The 21,319-nt window shown below is 52.9% G+C and overlaps 4 protein-coding genes across 4 annotated transcripts; 1 reads left to right on the top strand and 3 right to left on the bottom strand.

Annotated features, from left to right (window-relative positions):
• Window positions 1-799: 799 nt before the first annotated feature.
• J4E88_002945 (uncharacterized protein) lies at window positions 800-2,560 on the bottom strand (the record flags this gene model as incomplete). Its single annotated transcript, XM_049396601.1, has 3 exons — window positions 800-984; window positions 1,043-1,368; window positions 1,562-2,560. Coding segments are annotated over 3 exons (1,510 nt in total), but the record flags the coding sequence as incomplete, so codon positions are not given.
• A 1,126-nt stretch (window positions 2,561-3,686) lies between these two features.
• On the bottom strand, window positions 3,687-4,799 carry J4E88_002944 (uncharacterized protein; the record flags this gene model as incomplete). Its single annotated transcript, XM_049396600.1, has 1 exon — window positions 3,687-4,799. One exon carries the CDS (start codon window positions 4,797-4,799, stop codon window positions 3,687-3,689), a length of 1,113 nt encoding a protein of 370 aa, XP_049257948.1.
• Window positions 4,800-7,330: 2,531 nt separating this feature from the next.
• On the bottom strand, window positions 7,331-9,605 carry J4E88_002943 (uncharacterized protein; the record flags this gene model as incomplete). The annotated part of the gene is made up of 6 exons (XM_049396599.1): window positions 7,331-7,619; window positions 7,673-8,079; window positions 8,128-9,253; window positions 9,301-9,354; window positions 9,404-9,421; window positions 9,472-9,605. 6 exons carry the CDS (start codon window positions 9,603-9,605, stop codon window positions 7,331-7,333), a joined length of 2,028 nt encoding a protein of 675 aa, XP_049257947.1.
• A 484-nt stretch (window positions 9,606-10,089) lies between these two features.
• J4E88_002942 (uncharacterized protein) lies at window positions 10,090-19,869 on the top strand (the record flags this gene model as incomplete). Its single annotated transcript, XM_049396598.1, has 1 exon — window positions 10,090-19,869. One exon carries the CDS (start codon window positions 10,090-10,092, stop codon window positions 19,867-19,869), a length of 9,780 nt encoding a protein of 3,259 aa, XP_049257946.1.
• Window positions 19,870-21,319: the final 1,450 nt, after the last annotated feature.

Below are 21,319 nucleotides of genomic sequence, written 5' to 3'. Positions count from 1 at the left end.
GGCGCGGGCCGCGGCTGTAGCTTCTTTGGGAAGGTGGGACGGTGATTGGTCCGAAAGCGCGTGGTTGGGGAGATTGGAGCGGCGACATCCGCTAGGCGTGGCGGAGGGCTGTCAATCAGGTGGGAGAGATAAGACACGTGTGAGGATGGCGCGATGGATGTCTTTATGCGTGGTATAGGAGAAGCGGCTTGGGAGGTGTGGCGGTGGAGTACACATGAGAGGCGGGTGGACGATGGACGATGGATCGTGGATGATGAGAGGATGGGAGCGAATGTGAGGGATGCACGTGGGCTGGGCACTGATCTGGACGGCTTGCGAAAATGGCGGATGTACGGCTTTGTGGGTATACAACCGGTGTCGACGCGGTTGTTACGTTATCTGAAGGTGCGCTACTCCTACTGCGTCTTTTACAGCTCATACACCTCATATAAGGAAAAGCTTCATCATGCTGGAGCCTACATCAACATGAACACATGAGAAGAAGGCGACGCGACGTCAATGTCGGCTCTATGGGGCTCGGTTCAGTTCTTCCTTTGAATATGGTGCATCGATTTCAACAACGGAGTACACATGTATGGGGACGAGGGAAGAGACGCAACACACGCAAAACCACAGTTATGCAGCATCAAGACCGCTGTTGAAAGCAAAGCAGCTTTCCGAGCTTGATTGCGGTAATAATGATACCGATGCTCGCCGACTTCTTACGACCTTACAATGCGCAATACCACGACCTCACTGCCTGCATCATATCTAACCCTGCCCAAAATAATAGCACCGCCCAGTTTCCAAAGTGTTCTGTCTACGCTTCATTGTCAGTATCTTCAAATCTTCTCCACTCTTTCTTCCAGAAGACATACTCATCGCGCTTGTAAATCACAAGTTGCCATTGGTTCGATTGTCGCTCATCCCTCTTCCTGCATGCCTCTGCAAGCGCTGCTTGCATCTGGGGGCTCGGAGTAGGACACGTCGGTCGCGCTGTGTTACCTGTTGAATTGATTAGCAGGGCGACGTACTGGAGAAGACTTGTGAAACATAGACACACCTATTTCGACATTGGCATCGCGACTTTCGACTTGCGCGGAGTGGGCGTTTCCGTCACGCTCACTCCTGTTGGGTCGTTTGGTCGGGTTTGTTTCGCAATCGCTTGTAGCAGCCAGTTCCTGGCTTGCCCGACGTTTCTTGCTAGTATTTGCGAGCGAAGACTTCGGTGATAGCGTCGCTTCCGGCCTGATAGGCGTCGGTCTCGAAGCCGCAGGGCGGATTATGGTGTGAGGAGCGGGATTGAGGTCGGCGGGCCTTGAAGCTACAGGCGGCTGTTCGAGGGCCATCATGACGATGGGATGTGTCAAATGGCCTATGTCGGTGGCTCTGTGGTGACTTCTACCTCGTAAAGACTGACTACTCAGTGGCTTGCGTGAATTAGGCGAGGGTTTTGATTGGCTCTTTCCTGGCATTCTCCATTTACCTGGTAGCACGGAGTTAGTATGCTGGTCTGAAGGGCTGGATTGCATATCGCTGACCTGAACTGAGCAATGCCAAATTCTCTTGGAACATTACACACAGCCGACTCGATTCCTTGGGCGGGGATGTCTCAACCGGTGGTGGCGACGACGCTGGCTCTGCTGGAAGACAGATGTGATGAGGCGGTGGTGAGTCTGGTGGAGCGACTGCATGAGGTATCGAAGACGTTGACGAAGTTTCCTTGGACCGTTCCAAAACGTTATCGTATTGCAACTGCATATGTCCTCGTTCGATATCATTGATCGCTTCCACGACCTGAATGAGCTCACCATCATCATCTGTGTGGGTCGAATGAGCGACCAGGCGACGGCATAGATCCAAGACAGGTCTCTTCGTAGTCTTATCGCCTTCTGTAAGCTCCAAGATGAGCTTTTGCGTTGCATGTTGAATGGCCTCTAGCAGGAGATCAAGCAACGATCGTGACGCCTGGCTTTCTCTGTAGTCTGCTTCCATGGCAGCGAGACGCCTGATCTCCGGTGAGCCACAGTCTTTGATTTCAAAGTATTCCCTTCGAATTCTGATTGCCTCGCGGGAAAAGTGCTCGCCTTCCAGGTACTCCTCAAGCAAAAAAGGATGCTTGACCAAGCTCTTTAGGGGAACTCCCGACATCGACCAGGAGCTGGGTACAACGAGCGGCTCAGAATCGAAAATCTTCTTTTTGGCGGTGCGAGCGATGTTATGTCGCAGGTCTAGACGACGCTTCACAGCGCGAAGCTCTTGTGCGGCTATCTCCTGCTGCATCTCCTGCATCTCCTGCTGCATATTGGCATGGTATTCCGCGTTGACGGCATCGATCGCGTTCCAGGATGCTGGTTTGAAGAAAGGAGGACTGGGCGGAGGCTCTGCAGTAGCTTGAAGTTCTAAGTGCTCCGATTCTGTTGAACCGCTGACATTTGCGCAACGAACTGTGGTCTGCTGTGCGGCCAGTTCACCGGCGAGCGATAAAGGAAGGTCCATCGCGTATAGATCCGCGTTCGAGTCATCGATGTCAGAAGAAGGCATATCAACATCATTGTTCATATCGAGAGTGTGGATCGTGCTGATATGAGTATTGATACGCCTTGGGGGATACATCTGGAGTCGATACTGTGTTCGAAAGGCGAGTGAGGAAGACTAATGATCTCGCCAGGTCAGTATTCAGCTTTTCTCGCCGGGCGCTCACTTACTAATGCAACAGCGCTGTTGAAAAGACATCAATGTGAGAGTAAACAAATCAATATATTGAAGGTGAAAGAGCTCGCGGGTTAAAGCTCTTGCTTAAGTGAGGATGGAGCAATCACGATGCTCGCGTGGAATATAGTGCCTCGTACGCTACGTGGCAGGCGCGGAGGTAGACCACGTTCAGATGCCTTCACATCGTAGATTATTTCATTCCGCGACGCTCACAAGTACATCCGCACTAGGAGTGGCTATTATTCGTGTCGCATCCCTAAGCTGCTGCACACACGCTGTTACGTCTATGCAAATAGGCATCATGCAAGACAATGCATATTTCTACTCACATCTTTTTGTAAAATGCGACACAACTTCCAGCCACCCCTAGTGCCCTCGTGATGGCAAATGCATCTGATCGCTCCTCCCAAGATTGCGTAATCTTGGTAGCTCCTACACTCCAGGGACTACTACATGTTGATGAATAGGCAGTTTCGAAGATGATGTATGCTCCTACCCTAATTTATCCGTTGTGGAATGAGACACAGATCATGACCGCCTCTGGTGATACTGCGCCCTAAAGGGTTTAGCGTCCTCTCCTTTCAGATGCCCCATACACGAGTAAGCCACAACACTGGAAGCTGCAAGGGAAGTCACTTCAGCAATTACGGTATAGAAACAGCAGAATAGAGAGCAAAAGGCTATAAATTATAAGAAGCTAAGAATACACGCCCAGGCATCCGCCTCTCCGTACAAGCGAGACAGCTTGCAACAGGAGAGTGAAACGGAGGGTATATGCCCGAGTCGCTAGAAGAAGAAGAAAGTGGATATCAAAAACGACATGACAACATCAAGAGTACCCATCCGAAAGTCCATCCCAGAAAAGCCGAGTCCAAAGTCCTACATGTGCGGTCCCGGTTCCTGTTTTCCGTTGCCAGACCAAGACATACAACTCCCCTGGCCATACCTCATAGACCCGTAAACCTACAAAAGCTAGAACTAGTAAGAGATGTTTAGAAGGCAACACCAACAGCCCCTGGACTCATGACCATCGCACTTGCCCTGCCATTAACGCCAACGTCCTTAGCACTAATCTCCATACCCTTGAGCAGATCAAAGTTAGGACTCATAGGCGGCTTCACATTCATGACACCGCTCTTCCTTGTTGTCGCACTCAAGAGACCAGCCTCAGCCGCAATCTCCTTTTCCTTGACGAGCGTCAGGGGAGCAGGAACGCGCCTAAGCTTCCGTGGTGGCGAGCAAGTGGCAACTGTGGAAGCAAGCGAGTGGGTCGTCGGTGTGGGCGAGGTGGAGCGCGTGGAGGCGTAGGATGTAGTAGAGAAGAGCGTTACGGTAGCTGTGCCGTTACTTTCTTGGCTTTCTTGTCGGTTGTGTAGAGTGCGGGAGCCGGATGTTGAGGGGCGGGAGGTCGAGGTGGGGAGGGCAGGGTAGGGCGAGCATTGGTAGAAGGAGTCTGCTGTTTTTGGCGTCGCGGGTCGCGAGCTCGAGGCTAGGGTGGAGGTGGAGCGCTTGAGCCAGGCTCCTAAGCGGGCGATGGGTGTGGTGGGTGTAGCGGGTGGAGGCGGCGTGATGGGATTCGAGGTCAAGGGGCCGGTGTGAGCAAAGGATGGTGGGGAGAGTGTAAGGCCCATCGTTGCTCGTCGGGGCGCGGAAGCTTCTGGGGTGGTGGCGAGGGGCTTGAAGCCCAGAGGAGCTGAGAATGCAGAGCCGATATCTGAGAGAGTCTCAGAGCGGACATGCATACGCATGGACGGCGCAATGTAAGGTACGTGGTGAGACGGAGAGGGTGGAGGACGGTTGATGAGTGCGGGTGAGTGGGCGTGCGAGCGGTAGGCGCTGGCACGGCGCTCCTCGATTATGGTGTTCAGTTCGCGGATGGCATCATCAACGTCGGTCTTTGTACGGCGAAGACTTCCTGGGCGAGAAGATGGTGCAGTGTTGGCCCGATTGCGCGACGGCGATGGAAGACGTGAAAGCACACGGGCAGGCGACAATGTGCCGGACGTGCGCGATCGCCGGATGGTGGGCTTGTCAAGGATCTGATCAACGGCAATCGGCGAGTTCTCTGGCAGGTATGCTAGAGTGGGAGTAGCCATGGTACCCATGGTGGTTCCTGAGAGTCTCCTCTCGTGGGTGGCGGTGCTCTTCTGGCTCTGGACACTGCTCCTTCGGGACTGCCCACCGACGGGTTTACGTTGAATGACGAATGATGTGGCAGAAGGAATTGAAGATACAGAACTCGTACGTGAGTCTCTTACGCGGACATGAGCTTCAGCAGGACGCTCCAGCTGCGATGGTAGGCTAGCCCAGGCATCCTCACCGTCGAAGTCAGGCAGTGGAGAAAGATGTCCACAGCCGTCAGGAAGGTAGATAGATAGCTCAAGCGGACGGAAGCTACGACGACGGCGAGTAGGCACGGAAGCATCATCGAGCATTGAAGGCATATCATCAAGACCATCGAAGTGCCGAAAGTTTGTTGGGCGGCTGATGCTAGGCCTTGAATGGGAGCGCCTTGGTCGCGCAAGGGTCGAGATGCTTGCACGAGACGAAGCACGTGTAGCGTACTCGCGACTGTTGGAAACCCATTGCGAGACATGGCGGCTCACCGACTGACTTGTCGATGGGCGTTGAAGTGTTGGCTCCGCGCAAGGTTGGGGTACGGGACGCGGTTGCTCGTAGCATATGCGCATATCAGTCTCCCCTATGCATCAAGACGTTAGCGTTATGTTGGATCAATCGGGATTGCCCTATGCGGCTCCAACATATTGGATGTCTGTTGGAGCATCGCCCGGGTATAGTCGTGCATCAAGCAGATTAAGGAGAGCGTAAGCGAGTGGCATGGTGCTTCTCAACAAGAACGTTGGAGTTGGGAACCAACGGACAGCAGACTGCTATGATCGAGGCAGGAATCTGTAGAGACGACCGCAGAAAAGAGAGCGCAAAGTGAAAAGACAGTTGTGAGGATGGAGAGTCGAAGAAGGGATCGAACTTACCAGCGGCCCTGAGCGCATTTCTCCCATCGTCCACAAAATCCTCTTTTGATGCACAGCATCCAAACTTGATGGCCAGCCATGGGGACCTGGGTTCCTTCTCTTGCATATTCCCGTAATTCATCTTCTTTTCACGCTGTAGACCAGTACAGCTAATAACCCATCATCAAAATGATCAAAAGCAGTCGAACAAGAAGCGTGACAGAGAATGTGGTGCCTGAAGCAGGCAAAAGCAAAGACTAACAGATACTAGAAGAGAGTAATAGAAGAAGGTTGGAGGAAAGGGTAAGGATGAGAGAGGGAAGGCTGACTGCGCGAACCATTCGGATAAAGTCGCAGCCTGTCGACGAATGTGTTGTCCTGCAACGGATGGTTCGCTTCTAGAATGCGCAAATCCTGGAGGTCTGGCCGTCAGGAACAGCGAACCACTCGCACTTCACAGGACGACAGTGGCTCGCATGTTATAGATGAGGCCTGTCCCTGATCATTCTGTACGCGCCCAATGGCAGCGCATCCCTACCATGGAGGTTGTCAACTTCACCAGCTAGCTCGTGTGGAGGCTTGCGCGCATTGAGGCGAAATGGTAGGGTGCCGGGTGTGATTGGCTAGGAAAATAGAGTAAGCGCTCAAGGCAGAGCGGAGACTCGCAGTAACGTGGACCAGTGACGAGGCAATAGCGCTTGCGGCTTGAAACTGCCAGAGGCCTTGTCGGCATGTGGCGCGCTGGGTCCCTTTTCGTTGGCAGGTCTGGCATCAGGGCTGTTACTCCATATCGCCATGTTCGAGCATGCGCACAGCTGTCGCGTCCTTGGGCAGATCACCGCGACATGGCGGGGATGCCTTGGAACACTGGCCTTTATCTGCGACGTTTGAAACATGCGCATCGCAACGAGCGTCATTGTTTGAGACGCGCACGAACGGATTTCCGATATATGAGGGTAGTGTTGAATTGATGGGTCCGTGATGCCTGGGTCTGGTGGAAGGTGCAAATCACGCGTGCGCCTGCCCCATCGGTTGCTGAGGCTCTCGCCAAGTCCGCTCCCGCACCGGCATGCATCCCAGGATGTGCGACAGCGAATCAGTCATCTACTCACGATTCCTGGTATAAACCTTCATGCTAGCGGGTAGTTTGCAATTGGTGAGATGCATAATTCATGAAACAAGCACGCAGAAATCAACAGTCAATTCATCCAATCATAGACAAGAAATGGAATTCAGAGGCTGCAGTGAGGAGAGTCTACCCATCTTCACCGGTGCCAGCGCATTGAGAGACTTGGGGGGCCTTACGAAAAAAGCTCGTCTCGTCCTGATTTGTATCCATTCCACAGAAGCGGAAGAGCAAATCTCCACCTCTATCCCGTTTGGGGTGAAGGTTTTGATCGGGCTTGGTTCATTGGCCGCATGATTTAGATGACAGCGGAAACGAATGCACAACGGACCGTACATTGCACTTGTCAGTCAGATGTATAGTAGATGAATTTCGCCGTAGTTATGCTAACTGAACAAGGATATCGCTGACATTCTAACGCCGCAGGAAAAAAATATCGCAAGGTGTAATATGTGGCATAAGCTTGGGTATAAAACAGATCGATGGCCCAAAGTCTGACAATGAGTGCCTCCTTGAGATCGGGATCGGGATCGCGTCATCAGTCGGCATTCCAAGCGTTGCGCTCTTCTCTGAAACTGCCGTAGGACGGACTGGGATGATCCTCGGCCTCTTCACTGGTCTTCTGGTTGCTGACATCGCGCGTTTCCCAGTGATTGGCCTCGCTAACAATGTGCGGCTTGATGTCGTGTTTCCGCTGTTCCTCTTCGCTTTGGTTTTCGGTAAACGGGTAGTTCAGGTTGTGCTCAGCTTCTGGATTCTGCGGCTCAGGCTCATCGGGGTTGAAGCCTTCTCGAACCTCTTCTTCTTCGCCTGGCTCGTATGTTTTACTACAATAATTGTTAGGTTCGTACTTTGAATCGATAACGGAGGGACAACCTACACAAAGTGCTTCGAAGGAACCTCATTCCATCCTGGACCACCTTCCTTACGCGCTCTGACACGGTCGACTTCTTCTGCCTGATGATCCTCGACGACGAGATCCACAAGCTGGCTCTTGTCCGATTTCGCTGAGCTGGACGAAGAAGACTTCTGGCGGAGAAGGTTGCCAAAGGGCGCACGCGACTTGGAATGTGAGGACTTTGAGCGGGATGACTCTCCAGTGCTCGACTGGTCGCGTTGTTTGCCCTTGTCTACAGATTCTTGTAGATCCTGAATTTGGCTCTTCCTCCTGCGCTTGTTTTCCTTGGTGGGTTGCAGTAGGTTTCGGTTGGTCGATGCGGTCAGAATGTTGGGATCGGCGTACATGCGGTCTTCACGAGATGGACGGTGGGCTTCGATGACGGGGTACTACAGCTAGGTTAGATAAGACACGATTGCAGATGGATGTATACTTACGTTCCAGTCTCCGAACTCCAGCGTACGTGCGTTATCATATAAGCGCTCTTCCTCGGCGTCCAGATTGGGCTCTTCGACCACGTCGGGTGTACCGTACTTGGCACCTTCGCCTTTGAGAGCCTTGTGCGGCCCTGGACTCATGGCTCTGGCGCGGCTCGATGTGACCTTGTTAAGGAGTGGTTCATGCTCCGATGCTTGTCCAGGCTTGGGGATCCAGTACTTGCCCTTGCCTCCTCGCTCGTATCTCATGCCTTCGGCCATGCGGGCAGCACGCGATGATGACTCCTCGTGTGCCAGCACGTTGTCGCGCGCATCGAAGTAGCGATATTCGTAGTGGTTGCCGGCAAAGGTTTCCTTGGTGTCTTGGATGAGATCCAGGGGACCGAAGGCGTCGCGCAGGGCATATTTGACGGGCAAGCGGGCGGCCGATATGGTATCGTCGGCGTAGTCGTGCCAAGAGAAGGCATACCAATGAGCCAGCGCAAACAGTGGCATCTCGAAACAGATGAGAGCATCCTGTACTGCAGCGGCAAGATTGTCAGGGCTGTAGCCAGGCACATCATCTGGAATGGCGCCCAGGAAGACGAGAATGGATAGGAAGAAGCCTTGCCAGTATGAGGCGAAGATGATGCCCTTAATGCACAAGAACTTGGGCATAGGCCGGAAGGGCTTGAGATCGGTAGACATGCACACCCAGAACATGGCAAGGGCGTACAGACTGATGGTGATGCTGACGTTGTAGATCATGCCACTCCAGAAGTAGCCGGATGTCAAGCCTATGTAGCCTTCCTTGTATGTGCCTGTGGCCTTCATGATGATGGTAGCCACAGACAATAGCGGCTTGACCCATGTGTATTGCAGGATGCCGCGCTTGATGGCGAGGAAGGTATGCGGGTCGGATATGTCGATCTTGGAGCAGACGAGATTGAGAGGCCAAGGGTGGGAGACGGGTGCGCGACCGGTCATGAGAATGATGAGGGCGCGTTCGCCGCCGATGAAGTTGATAAGCAGCTGGAGGAAGGTGTAGATGGTGAAGGCCTCATAGACATCTCTGAAGGGCTCTACATAGGATGCAGCTATGGTCGACACCAAACTGGCCCACGATGCGCCTGCGTAGATAGGGACCCTTGATAACGTGAGCGATGACACACGACAGCTGGAGAGGGGGCTCACATGAGGAGGATACGGACGACATATCGCTGTAGCACCGGCTTGCGGTAGTTCTTCCTATGAATTGTTCAACACATGTATATCGGTAGGTGGAGGTGTTCCTCACGTCTGTAACCAGACAGCACTACAGCTACGTCAGTTCATGTCATGCAAGATGGAAGCTCTACTGCCTACACAAAAGTGACCAGACTCGCGACCAGGGCGCATACGCCGGCCACGATGATAATGGCACGTGCAAACCGGGCGCCGGTGCCGCCAGACGAGAAGTCGGCGGCCGTGAAGTCGGGTGGGAGGGTGCCTAGAGCCATGGTGAGGCGTGGGCCAGCGAGGGAACAGGAAAGAACTGGGGTCGCAGTCCTCGGTCGGTTGTTGCTAGAGGGACAGGCGGTGGTGTTAGCGATGGAAGGCAGCCATGGTGTGTGCTGTCGACTTGCGCCGGGCGTCGAGCGGGTGGTCTTGTGCACGTTTGCCCTCCACAGTGTGGTAGGTTTGCGGAGAGGCAGCACAGGCCCAAGCTCGCTTCCCTGCAACACGCCCATGACGCGCATCCTGCCAGCTGCCGGGCGCGCCTCGAACCTCAATCGGCCCTGGCCCAGTAGCGCCGTCGTCCCTAGGACATGCTCCAACATTTCCACGCCATTGTCGCCCTACCCGTCTCGAGGTATCAAGACCACGCGTGAACGCGCCATAGCGACCCGGGCGCTCTTTCCTCACTGCTCGTCCACAACAATGCGCGACTTCCCCCTCGAGCCATGAAGACACTCACCCTCCTACACACAACGCGCTGCAGTCATGGCGGGAAGAATCGTTGCGGAGCCTCTGGACCCGCGCGACGGCTTCAACTGGGTCTTCCTGGTTGAGCTGCTCATCTGCGGCATCCTGACCATCTTCTTCCTCTTCTACTTCAACCGCCTCTTCGCCACGCTCGTCTCCTACGGCATACGCGCCTACACCTGGCGCACCTTCGACGCCTACATCGACATCACCTCGCTGCAGATCTCCTTACTGGGCGGTCGCATCTTCTTCAAGGACATACGGTACCATGGCCACAACGAGACGATACTGGTGCATGGCGGATACATCACCTGGAACTACTGGCTGCGCCGGGTCAAAGATGCAGGTGTATACACCGATGGCGACCCTGCCTCCGAGGCCGATAGCGAACGCACACCAAGCACCCCGAGGAGCCGTTCTGGAAGTCGGAGCGGGAATCTAGACAAGGCCGAGAAGGGAGGCAAGCAGACGCGGAAGGAGCTACCATGTCGCTTCTCCATCAAGATTTCAGGAATCGAAGCCTTCATGTACAACCGGAGCCCCGCATACGACGGTATCATTGATGCAGTTGAGAAGAAGGCAAAGGCCGCTGCACAGGATGCGAAATCGCCCGAAGGGTCAGTGGCGGACTATGAAAAGACGGAGAAGGAAGAGCAACACCACCATGTCAAGCTAAGGAAGCCACACAACACCGACAACGACAAGAACGTCAAACGAGCCGACACAGGTAGATCGACCTCGTCAAGCTCCAAGAAAGCCGACATTCCCGCCTTCCTTCGACTCCTTCCCGTCCATGTCGACATTGTCAAGGGCGCCATCGTGGTAGGGAACGAGCACACGCTGGCCGTCATAACCGCGCAGTTTGAGAAAGCTACCGGCACTCTTGATGCGTCCACCTGTGGGCCACTCGACGTGTACCAGCAGCTGTTCAACTTCCAAGTCACCCATCCCGTCGTGCACATGAAGCCCAACCCCGACTACAAGATTGGACAACTCGAGTCCGCTGTGCAGTATAAACAGGAGGCAGCAGGGGGTGTTCCGGAGGACTCCATCATCGAAAAGGAAGCAAGGCATAGGCGACATTGGCGATGGCTGAAGAGGATTCCTACCTGGGCCGGTCTCTTTTCCCGCGACTCGGATTCTATCCACACGCACACCCGGTCAGGCACGGCTAACAATCCGCCCTTGAACTCACAATGGCACTTCCCTGGTCGCGAGCGCTGGAAGGGTCTGGCAAGGTACCTGGACGATACTACCAACGATGGTCACGGCGAATGGGACGGCATCGAATACGCCAAGACATCATTGATCGCCGACTGCCCTTGTGTCAACGTCTCCTTCTATTGGGATGTCCCTGGCCCGGTCCAGAATGATATCGACCAAAGCACGCAAATCGATCCTGCTCGCCCCTACGACATCAACGGAAGCATCCCCCCTGATTATGGCATGGACATACAGATATTTGGTGGCACTATCAACTACGGACCCTGGGCGGATCGCCATCGCGGAATCTTCCAGAATATGTTCTTTCCTGGCTCGCGGGTTGACGCTGTTCCCGCAACGCCTTTGAAGGCCGGTGAGCTCCGTGTTCAAACCGTGTTCAAACTTTACCTCTGTATCGAGAAAGATACGGTACTACGCATACCAATCCGCGAGCCTTCCAAGGACTGGAAGTGGAAAGGGAAAGCCCACACACTAGCCACACACGACAAGTCTGGCGCTGATAAGAACAAGGGCAAGGCCAAGTCTCGCATCAGGAGAGGGAAGCGTCGGGATGCTGGTGGTGCACAGAACGTCCGTCCGTTTGCGTGGATCGATGTCAAGATAGCCGAGCAATCCACTGTCAATTATGTCATGGACATGTACGCCTCGAAGCAAGGATACCAGAGCAAGGTCGATGTCGATATCGCAAGCACAGAGATCTCATCCAGCGTCAATCATGGTCTTCTGTGGCGTTCCGGTCCCATCGCTCTTGACTGTGACCTCTCAAATCCTCTTGGGTGGAACACTTTGCGAAAATGGTTGTTCAACATCAAGTGTCAAGACCTGGAACTGTTCCTGCTGAGAGATCATATGTTCCTTATCATGGACCTCGTAGCTGATTGGGGCTCTGGACCGCCACCCGATTACTTTCTTTTTGTACCTTTCCAGTACTTACTCAACGTCGACTTTTCCAACTTCAAGTTGTACCTCAACACAAACGACGCTAACATAATAAACAACCCATCTGATCTAGAAGACAACAACTTCGTCATCCTGTCGGGCCAAAACTTACAGGGAGAAGTGTTCATACCTCTAGACAAGTTCCGGCCACTTGAAAGTGTGATCAAGTTCGATGTCAAGGGCCAGAATTTGGGTCTCGAGGTTCTGATGCCGCAGAAGAACACATTGCGCACTTTTCTACAGTCGCCGAAGGTGGCTCACTTAGGCGGACTTACTTTGACCGGTAGTCATACCTTGATGAACGAAACATCAACGATGCACACCGACAGGCTCTTCATGGACATTCAAGGTCATAAACTCAGTCTTGAACTGTACGGTTGGCTCATACATCATTTTATGAAGATCAAAGACAACTATTTCGGCGACGACATGCATTTCAAGACACTGGAAGAATTCCAGGGGCTACCAAGTGCAAGCCTAGCTGCAGATGGAGCCCAGCCGGACGCCCAACCAGCCAAGCTTTCTAACGACCTGGACGTAATCCTTTGTATTTCCGCCGATGAATCATGTGCACTACTACCAGCCAATCTGTATGCAGCGGGGCGTGGCATTCGAGCCGACCTTCCATTCGTTTCAGCAGACCTCAGATTTACCAACTACTACATGGATCTGATGGTCAACTTCAGTCCCATCAGCGTCTCTCTTGGGGGGTTGGTACCAGACACCGAGATACCCAACGAATTCACAAGTGGTCCTACGGAGCTCTTTGTTGACTCTACTGTCATTTTTGGACATCGACTTTTTGGTCTCCCTCCAATTGAGCCGACCTATGTGTGTAGCTGGGACTTTGATGTAGGCAGGATATCGGGAGATTGCACATCCGAGTTTATTGAAACTGCGGCAGGAGCAGCACGCTCATTTGCTTTCACTCTCGACGACGATGAAAACACTCTGCCTCTCACTGAAGTCCCGGTGATTCACGATGCGACGTACCTCAGACTGAGGACCGATGAGGTGAGTATCTGTGCACACATCGCACAAGAAGCACTGCTGTTCAAAACGAGCCCCATCAGTCTCGACTTCAATGACCTTGCTGGAAGTACGTTCTCGCAGCGACTCAGTGTCTCAATACCAGACTTTACGATCACAGCTGTCCCATCCAAGTCCGTGGCGCATCACAGGGCGCGACCCAAGGAAAAAGAAGCGGTCACGACGCAGGCTTATCTTCAAACTGCCTTGTCGCTAAATCTGCTGACGCGGAAGTTGGACTTCTCGGAGGAGCGCGCGCAACAGCAGGCTCACATACGAATGCACGACAAGCGGACGAATCGAACTCGGTTTCTGCTTACTGACGAACGCGGTTCTTCCTCGTATCAAGACGATGCCAATCGTCAGTATGTGCGCACACCAGCAATGCAATATCCTGATGTGCCTCATCCTATCTTCCTCTTCCAACCACCTCATCATACCAGCTCTTTCACGTCATCCAAACAATCCTCAAATGCTTCATCGTCCAAGGCAGCACGGCTGCGTGCGACTAGCAAGCGCTCATCATCCTCAAAGTCGATCGCCAGCAGCATCCGATCCGCGGTCAGACACAAGACAGCCAACAAGACTGCGGCTAGCAGTGAAAGTCGAACCCTGCTCAGTGGATCACCAAACCCAGCAGGGGCCAGGTATCGATCTTACTCACCTTTCAAGGAGGATGAACATGCCAAACCAGGCTGGGTGCCATCTTCCGTTGCATACTCCAGCAGCCTGGCTGTACCTCACTTTACCTTCGATCGGGTCGAGCCGGATTTGTCGAATGTTCCGACCTTCCCTGCCATACCTCCCATCAATTATGCTCGGGATGCGGATGACGTTGTCTTCAATGATGTGTCGACAAAGCATTTGGATGAGAGCTTCACACATAGCAGCATACTCATTAGCGCGGAGCCAGGCATACGCGTCTTTTGTACACCAGAGTTCGTTACATGTGTATCGAGTCTGATCGAACTACTCCAGCCGAAACGTCCTGAGGATATGTTGGACGAGTTTCAGGTAGATGTGATGACCAAAATTCTCGAGAATCGCAACCGACTAGAGGGGAAGGGCAGTTCTGTGGAGTTCAATGTCCGCATCCCTTTCACACACGTTCGTTTCCAACACACATTCCAATCACACTCCATGAATGAGACCGGGCAGGACCAGTACGATCTCATTCTCAACAAGTTGACTTTAGCGGCAAGGATCAAGAAGTTTCCGGGAGAGCGAGCTGGCGAGAACTCTCTTTCATTGCATTCCACTCTCGGTTCGCTTGGTCTGTCAGTGACCGAACGCGACGTTCATGGCGACGGTGGAGCAGTTGCTGTACAGGCTGAAATCAGGGATGTTTTACTGTGGATGATGCAAAGCAAGGAAACATCGGTAAACATTTCTTTTCGGTCTTTGGAGAACGCCGTTGCAAGCAAAAAGGTTGAGTACTTGGCCGCACTCATCCATCGTACAACGCTGTTATCGGAGAAACTGGTGACAAGATTTACTGAGGTCGAGCAAAGACAGCAAGGTCGACTGCGCTATCTGGCCTGGTACCTCACAAGCGTACAAGACCAACATCCGGATCCTGCTTTCCTCACCAAGGCGTCTTACGCCCTGCGAGCTGCTAGGGACCATCTGCGCAGTCATGACTCATGGAAGATCATCTCCCGTTTTCGATACACCTGGCAATGTCTTCCGCAATCGGAAAAGGATGCTATCCTCGGTGACTGCTCGCAGTCTGATGTGGCATGTCCCGAGGATGCGGAGCAGAAGATCATCGCGATGTGGGATCAGTGGCGCACGTGGGATTTGGCGCATGTGAAGAAGAGTCTCGCAATGAGATCACTCTTTGGCCATCTTGAGGATCCACTTCCGACTCCCGATTCTGCCCCCGTACATGTCGACATCAGGTCCGCTGAGATCAAATTCATCATTGACCCCGGGCCAAGACAAAGCGAGGTGTCGTTAGGTTTATTAACCCTGAACGTCGTCTTGCTACCTCCGACGGAACCTGCTGGGCTTATGTTGGTAGACGCCAGCATCCCGAAGAAATCCACCATCGTCCAAATCAGCTCCGGAGAGATGTCTCTACATGTTCAGTGGGAAATTTGTGAATTGGCAGAGTCCTTACTTGAATTGTTCCAAAAGGAAAATCTGAGGGCAGCCGAGAAGAGAAAGCCCATTGGTCCGCCATCAGGGCACAATTCGAAGCCGACGTTCGACCATGATCTCCAAGTAGTATTTGCGACCGACAAAGTTCAAATCACGCTAGACACTATCAACCTTCGAAGCATCAACACGGGCAGCAGCATGCGATTCTCGTTCCTTGACGCCGACAGCAGAGCATCGGGACAAGGAGAGATTATATCAGCTCATCTCGATGTGGATGACGCTGTTGGCGAACTGTCTTCCCACTCCCGGCTTTTGGCCAAAACGCAATTCGAACGACCGAGCATCTACTTCGCCATGGTAGAATCTGGAGATGAGAGCAAACTGACCAACGAAATTAAGGTGGCAGCTGCAAGCCGCAGGATCGTTGTGAAGGTGCAAGAGGATGTTCTGGGTCTCATCGAAGTAGCCGATAACGTACTAAAAGACGAGGTTGCGTACTTCCTTCGACAATCCACAATCATACAACAAGTCGGGAGCAAGACCTCGGACAATGACGAGCCTCGCAAGCCTGCCACCGAGTTGCCCAACATTTCGCTTGCGCTGTTTATGGACGCATACCAGATTGAGCTTGCTGTGCTCCAGCCACTCGGCTGGTCGATAACAGGATCTTCTGGGCGTATAGCCGTCATCCCTACCCTTGGCAAACATGTCACTTTGCGAGTCGATTACGATCTCGAAGCCAATTTCCATCGACTCTACAGCACCTCAAAAGACGGCTCTCATGTCATCAGCTCGCTTGAGCTGCCTCCTCTCAATGGAAGAGTATCTATAACGCAAACTGAGAATGAGACGAAAGTATCGGCGTCTGGTATCGTCGAGATGGTACACGTCCAGGCTTCAGAAATACAGTCCTTCATTGCGACTGTCAACAAGCCAGAGATGTCGCACATGTTTCACGCGGTTCAGGACGATGTTGGGGTGCTGAAGACACACATTGAGGAGCTGTTCCCGGCCTCGGTAGAATCGCCAGTAGTCAAAGCTCCGACCTCGTCCCGGGATATTTTGTTCAGTGTGCAAATGACCTTGCATGGCATGCACATTTCAGCTAGCGCTCCTGGTCAACACCCAGACTCACCAACAGCCAATCTTGCATTCCGACTGTCCACAGTGCAGTTAAGGGCTACGAATATTGACCTGGATCAGAGCATCCTGTTATATCCAGAAGCTGTGGTTCGAATTCATGAAGTCACTATTGACATGAATCTGAAAGACGCGACTTCCTTCCGTCAATGCGGTAATCTTACGTTCGGCGCGGTTTTCCAGGCCACTACAGAGAAAGACTCTGAACCTGCCCGCAGGGTCTACCGCCTGCGAAGCTCAGGGCTGGAGGTCAATGTTTTCGCGGACACAGCGTCAGCGGTCGTGGATGTGATGAATCATCTTCAAGACAAGATTAAGGACCTGGACCTCTCCAAGGAGAAGAAGTATTTGCGTCGCCTCCGACATACAAAGAGCAGAATCTCTCATCGACGCGACCGTAGCGTCAAGCGCGATGCGCAACAAGACTCTGACAGCATCAGTTCTGGAGCTCTCTTCACATCAACTTACTCCTTGGAACTACTGGACCTACAGGTTAGCTGGATTGTCGGAAACTCTGTGGCTCCCTTCCCAAGGAATGAGGTCCACGATCTTGTGCTTTCTTTTGGAAAGATTGATCTTTCAACGCAGAAAGATGATGCCGCACGCTTGATGATCGAAGAGATGCGGTTGCAGATGGTACCAGTATCGGCAAACAAAAAGGTGCGATCGCTCAACTCGGCGTTGTTACCGAAGATGGTGTTCAACGTAGCATATGCATCTACCAAAGACACGCGCAAGCTGGCATTCTTTGCTGCTGGTAAATCGCTTGACCTCCAGCTCGATTCGCATTTTGTCTTGCCAGGTAATGTGATTGAACGGTCCATCGCTCTCGCCGGTAAGAAGTTCCGGAAAGCTTCTGCAAACTGGAGTATGACTCCGACAACTACCGGCGCGCAGCGGAAGAATCCTTTTGGGAACAAACGCCTTGCATCTCTAACCGCCGACATCAACTTTGCCGGAGCTGTCGTGCACATTCACGGGAGCGATGCAGCGCCGGTTCAAGGTGCTTCAGGCCGAGCTCAGCAAAAGGGACGTTATAGCCAGTTTGTTGGTGACGAGTCGAAGAGCAGTCTGGCCTTACGCGCGCCGGGCGTGGCTGTACGCGTCGAATATATGGATGACGGAAGCGATCCCTCTCTCAACGCCGAGCTTCGTGTTGATGGATCGACCAATACGTTACTACCGACTGTCGTACCCATCATTATTGACATATCGGATAGCATCAAGGCCGTAGTCCGCGAAAAAGACGAAGATGCGGACGAATCACCTCAACAGCCCCAAGATCAGTCTAAGCCGACGGCGAAGCTACTTGAAGAAGACAACATCATCACCGCGGACCCAACGACCATATTGGGCAGAACCAGACTGAACCTGGGACTTCGAATATGCAAGCAGGAGTTTAGTCTCAGCTGTCAACCCATTGCTCGTGTCACGGCAATCGCCAAGGTTGAGGACATCTACATTACCATCAACAGTGTGAAATCTCAGGAGCACGGTCACTTCTTCGCTGCGTCAGCTACGTTCGAAAAGCTTGTAACAACTGTGCAGCATGTCTACTCCCGGGAGTCGACTTTCAGCTTGGACGTGGAATCGATCGTATTATCATTGATGAACAGCAAGCATCTCAGCGGTACTAGTGGCATATCAGCTATTCTCAAAATCAATCCGACGGCTCTGCAAATCAATGCTCGTCAACTGCAGGACTTCCTGTTGTTCCGAGAGATCTGGGTGCCACCGGAAATCCGCCGAGCTTCTAAGCCCACGTCACCTAGCGCCAACTCGGAGCCACAAGAGTACCTTATCCAACGCTATCAGCAAGTTGCTGCCGCCACTGCATTCCCTTGGAACGCCAACGTAGCCATCGCAGATGTGAAGGTCGACCTAGATCTGGGCCAATCTATCGGAAAGTCATGGCTTCACATTCACAACCTGTGGGCGTCGTCCAAGAAGACCACCACATCCGAACAGAACCTTTGTGTCGGAGTGGAAAAGATTGGCATAGAGAGTACAGGCCGGACTAGTGGCTTCATTGAGCTGCATGAGATCAAAGTACGTACGTCGATTGGATGGCCTTTACAAGAGGCGAACACTCGTCAGACACCACTCATCCAAGCATCAGTAGCTTTCCGTCAGCTACGCGTCCGGACTGGGTTCGACTTCCAAGCTTTCGTCATGGCGGATATTGCGGAGTTCGGCTTCCTGATGTACAACGTTCGCCCAGAGGGTGAAGATGTACAAGATCGGTTGGTGGCTATACTCGATGGTGGCAAAGTACACGTCTTTTGTCATGCTACGAGTGCCGCACAGGGTCTTGCGCTGTGGCAAGCGATTGAACGGCTGATCCAAGAGAACCAACAAGCGTACAAGCAGTCTCTCCGGGATATCGAAAAATTCCTTCGTCGCAAATCATCAGTGCCGGAACCCTTTGAACGATCAGGATCAAACAGCCAGCTCATCGCGAAGCCCGACGAAGACAATTTCAAAGCACCAATCTCACTACATACCGACGTTGTGGTCACGTTGCGGTCAATCAGGTTTGGGGTCTTCCCATCAACCTTCATAGACAATCAGGTCTTGATGCTCGAAGCTGGTGACATGCAAGCGCGCTTTGCCGTCGCACTGGAAAAGAAAACCAAGATTCACTCCAGTCTCGGGATGACGTTGGGCCAACTTTCTGTCGCACTGGCTTCAGTACCCACACCAAAGAAAAGCAAACCCGTGACCGAACTCACCGTTGAAGACGTGTCCGCGAGTGTCAGCTCTGCCCGCGGCGGCACCATCCTACGCGTACCCAAAGTCATCGCTACAATGCACACTTGGCAAGTACCCAAGGGAACACACATCGACTACCTCTTCCGCAGCTCCCTAGAGGGCAAGGTAGATGTCGGCTGGAACTACTCGCGCATCTCCTACATCCGTACCATGTGGTCAAACCACTCCCGCACCCTCGCCTCCCGCCTCGGCAAACCCCTCCCTGAGTCCAACATCAAAATCAGCACATCTCAAACGCTGCAAGACGACCCCAACGCGCCCGCATCTGATTCTCCCTCCACTGCTTCAGACAAAACAACCGCCATGCCTTCGAACCGGCCCCGCGCCCCCTCCGTGTCACCAGACGGCCAAGAAAAGATCACAGCGGTGGTGAATGTGCCACAGTCACGCTACGAGTATACGCCGCTCGAGCCGCCGTTAATCGAGACACCACAGTTGCGGGATATGGGTGAAGCGACGCCGCCGTTGGAGTGGATTGGGTTGCATCGGGATCGCTTGCCGAACGTCACGCATCAGATTGTCATCGTTACGCTGTTGGAGGTTGCGAGGGAGGTGGAGGAGGCTTATGAGAGGATTCTGGGGAGCAGTTGAATGCAAGACTAGGAGTGAAAAGAGGGAACATGAGAGGCGGATGTGAATAGTGTTGGGATGTATATATGTTAGATGTGCTTTTGTCGGAGTTAGAGACCTGGGCTTGGTGCATTGGGTATTTGGCGTTTCGTAAAAGCGTGTTCTGCTGTATAAGTATTCGGCATGATTTTAATATGTAAGATGATCTTGTCATTTGGTGTCCTTCCGGCTGTTGCACGTAGCATGTTTAGCTCTCCCGCCTCCGCGAAAGCCTTCGCGAAGAGGCAATCGCGTCGCGTCGCGTGGTGACGTCAGACGCTAGGCCGCCAAGCCATCAACAAAACCTTGATCCACCAACCACCACCTCTTTCCTCGAAAATCCCTTGACAGCCTCTCAACCTTTTCATCCCTACATTATCCAGATGACAAGACTTTGAGAATACTCTGACAGCCACAATCCACACAGGTTCTGCGTGAGCTACGCTAATGAAATACCATCTTCCAGTGTGGAATTTACGGATCTTGTGCTACCAAGCGGCGGATCTGGCGGTACCAAATGGAGCACAGCATGGAATGCCAGTGCATTTGCCCAGGAGCCAAACTTGAAGCCTCTTCTCGTCTCGAACAGCGGGCTGAGTCGCACCCGAGCTACAAGACCACACCCTATGTGTCTTTTGTTGACACCCCCTTAGCCACGTCCACGTCAGCCTCATTTCGAAGCGGTTGTTTGGAATCCCGCTGCGTGACGCACCTCATTTAGGACTAATCAGAGAAACCTCATGCGCAACTGGCTTCCACCTCTGTCGGCTCTTGATGTCCGAGACCAAAGAACAGCACGCTCGGCAAAGCTCGGCAAACGGTCGATGAAACGCTGCTCGTCATGATTAGCTGTCCTGGTACAGAAGGAGCTCATGACACGCCCAGCGACCTCTACCATATCTACGGGTCGTTGCCATAACGCGGAATATACGAAAAACCATCTCGCTGTTGCCAAGTTCATTGATGAGGTTTCCGATAGCGCAATTCCACCACACTTGACTCGCCACTACCGCGCACACACACGTTACAACTAGGAACTCTCTAATTGTCCTCATCACTTTTAAAAATGCGGTAAGAAGGATAATATCCTCACCGGCGACCTTGAGTGAGATATTGACACGTACTCGAAGAGGCTAGATGTAAAAGCCGGGTCACGGTAGGGCTTAGCCCGATGGATCTCGTGTCAGCGCTAATTTTCTATCCTCGAGTCCTTGTACTACACCTGTTGCCATCCCTCTCCTCCGACTTTACGCGAAGGCCAACAGGATGACTTTAAGTAGTCACGATGACCCACATTGTTGCGTACTATTTACGGCCAGACCGATCCAAAAGCCTTCGCGCACAATTGCAGCCCTGCGGTTGTAAAGTAAGCAGCTCGAGCCACAATCTGTGGCAACCACGAGACGGCGACTTGCTCACGTTTGTAGGTATC

This window comes from Alternaria novae-zelandiae (genome assembly GCF_023758075.1).
Source record: "Alternaria novae-zelandiae strain BMP 2774 chromosome Unknown scaffold_4, whole genome shotgun sequence".
Lineage (NCBI taxonomy): Eukaryota > Fungi > Ascomycota > Dothideomycetes > Pleosporales > Pleosporaceae > Alternaria > Alternaria novae-zelandiae.
Note: the sequence above shows the minus strand (reverse complement) of the source record. Positions and strands in the feature narration are given on the sequence as shown.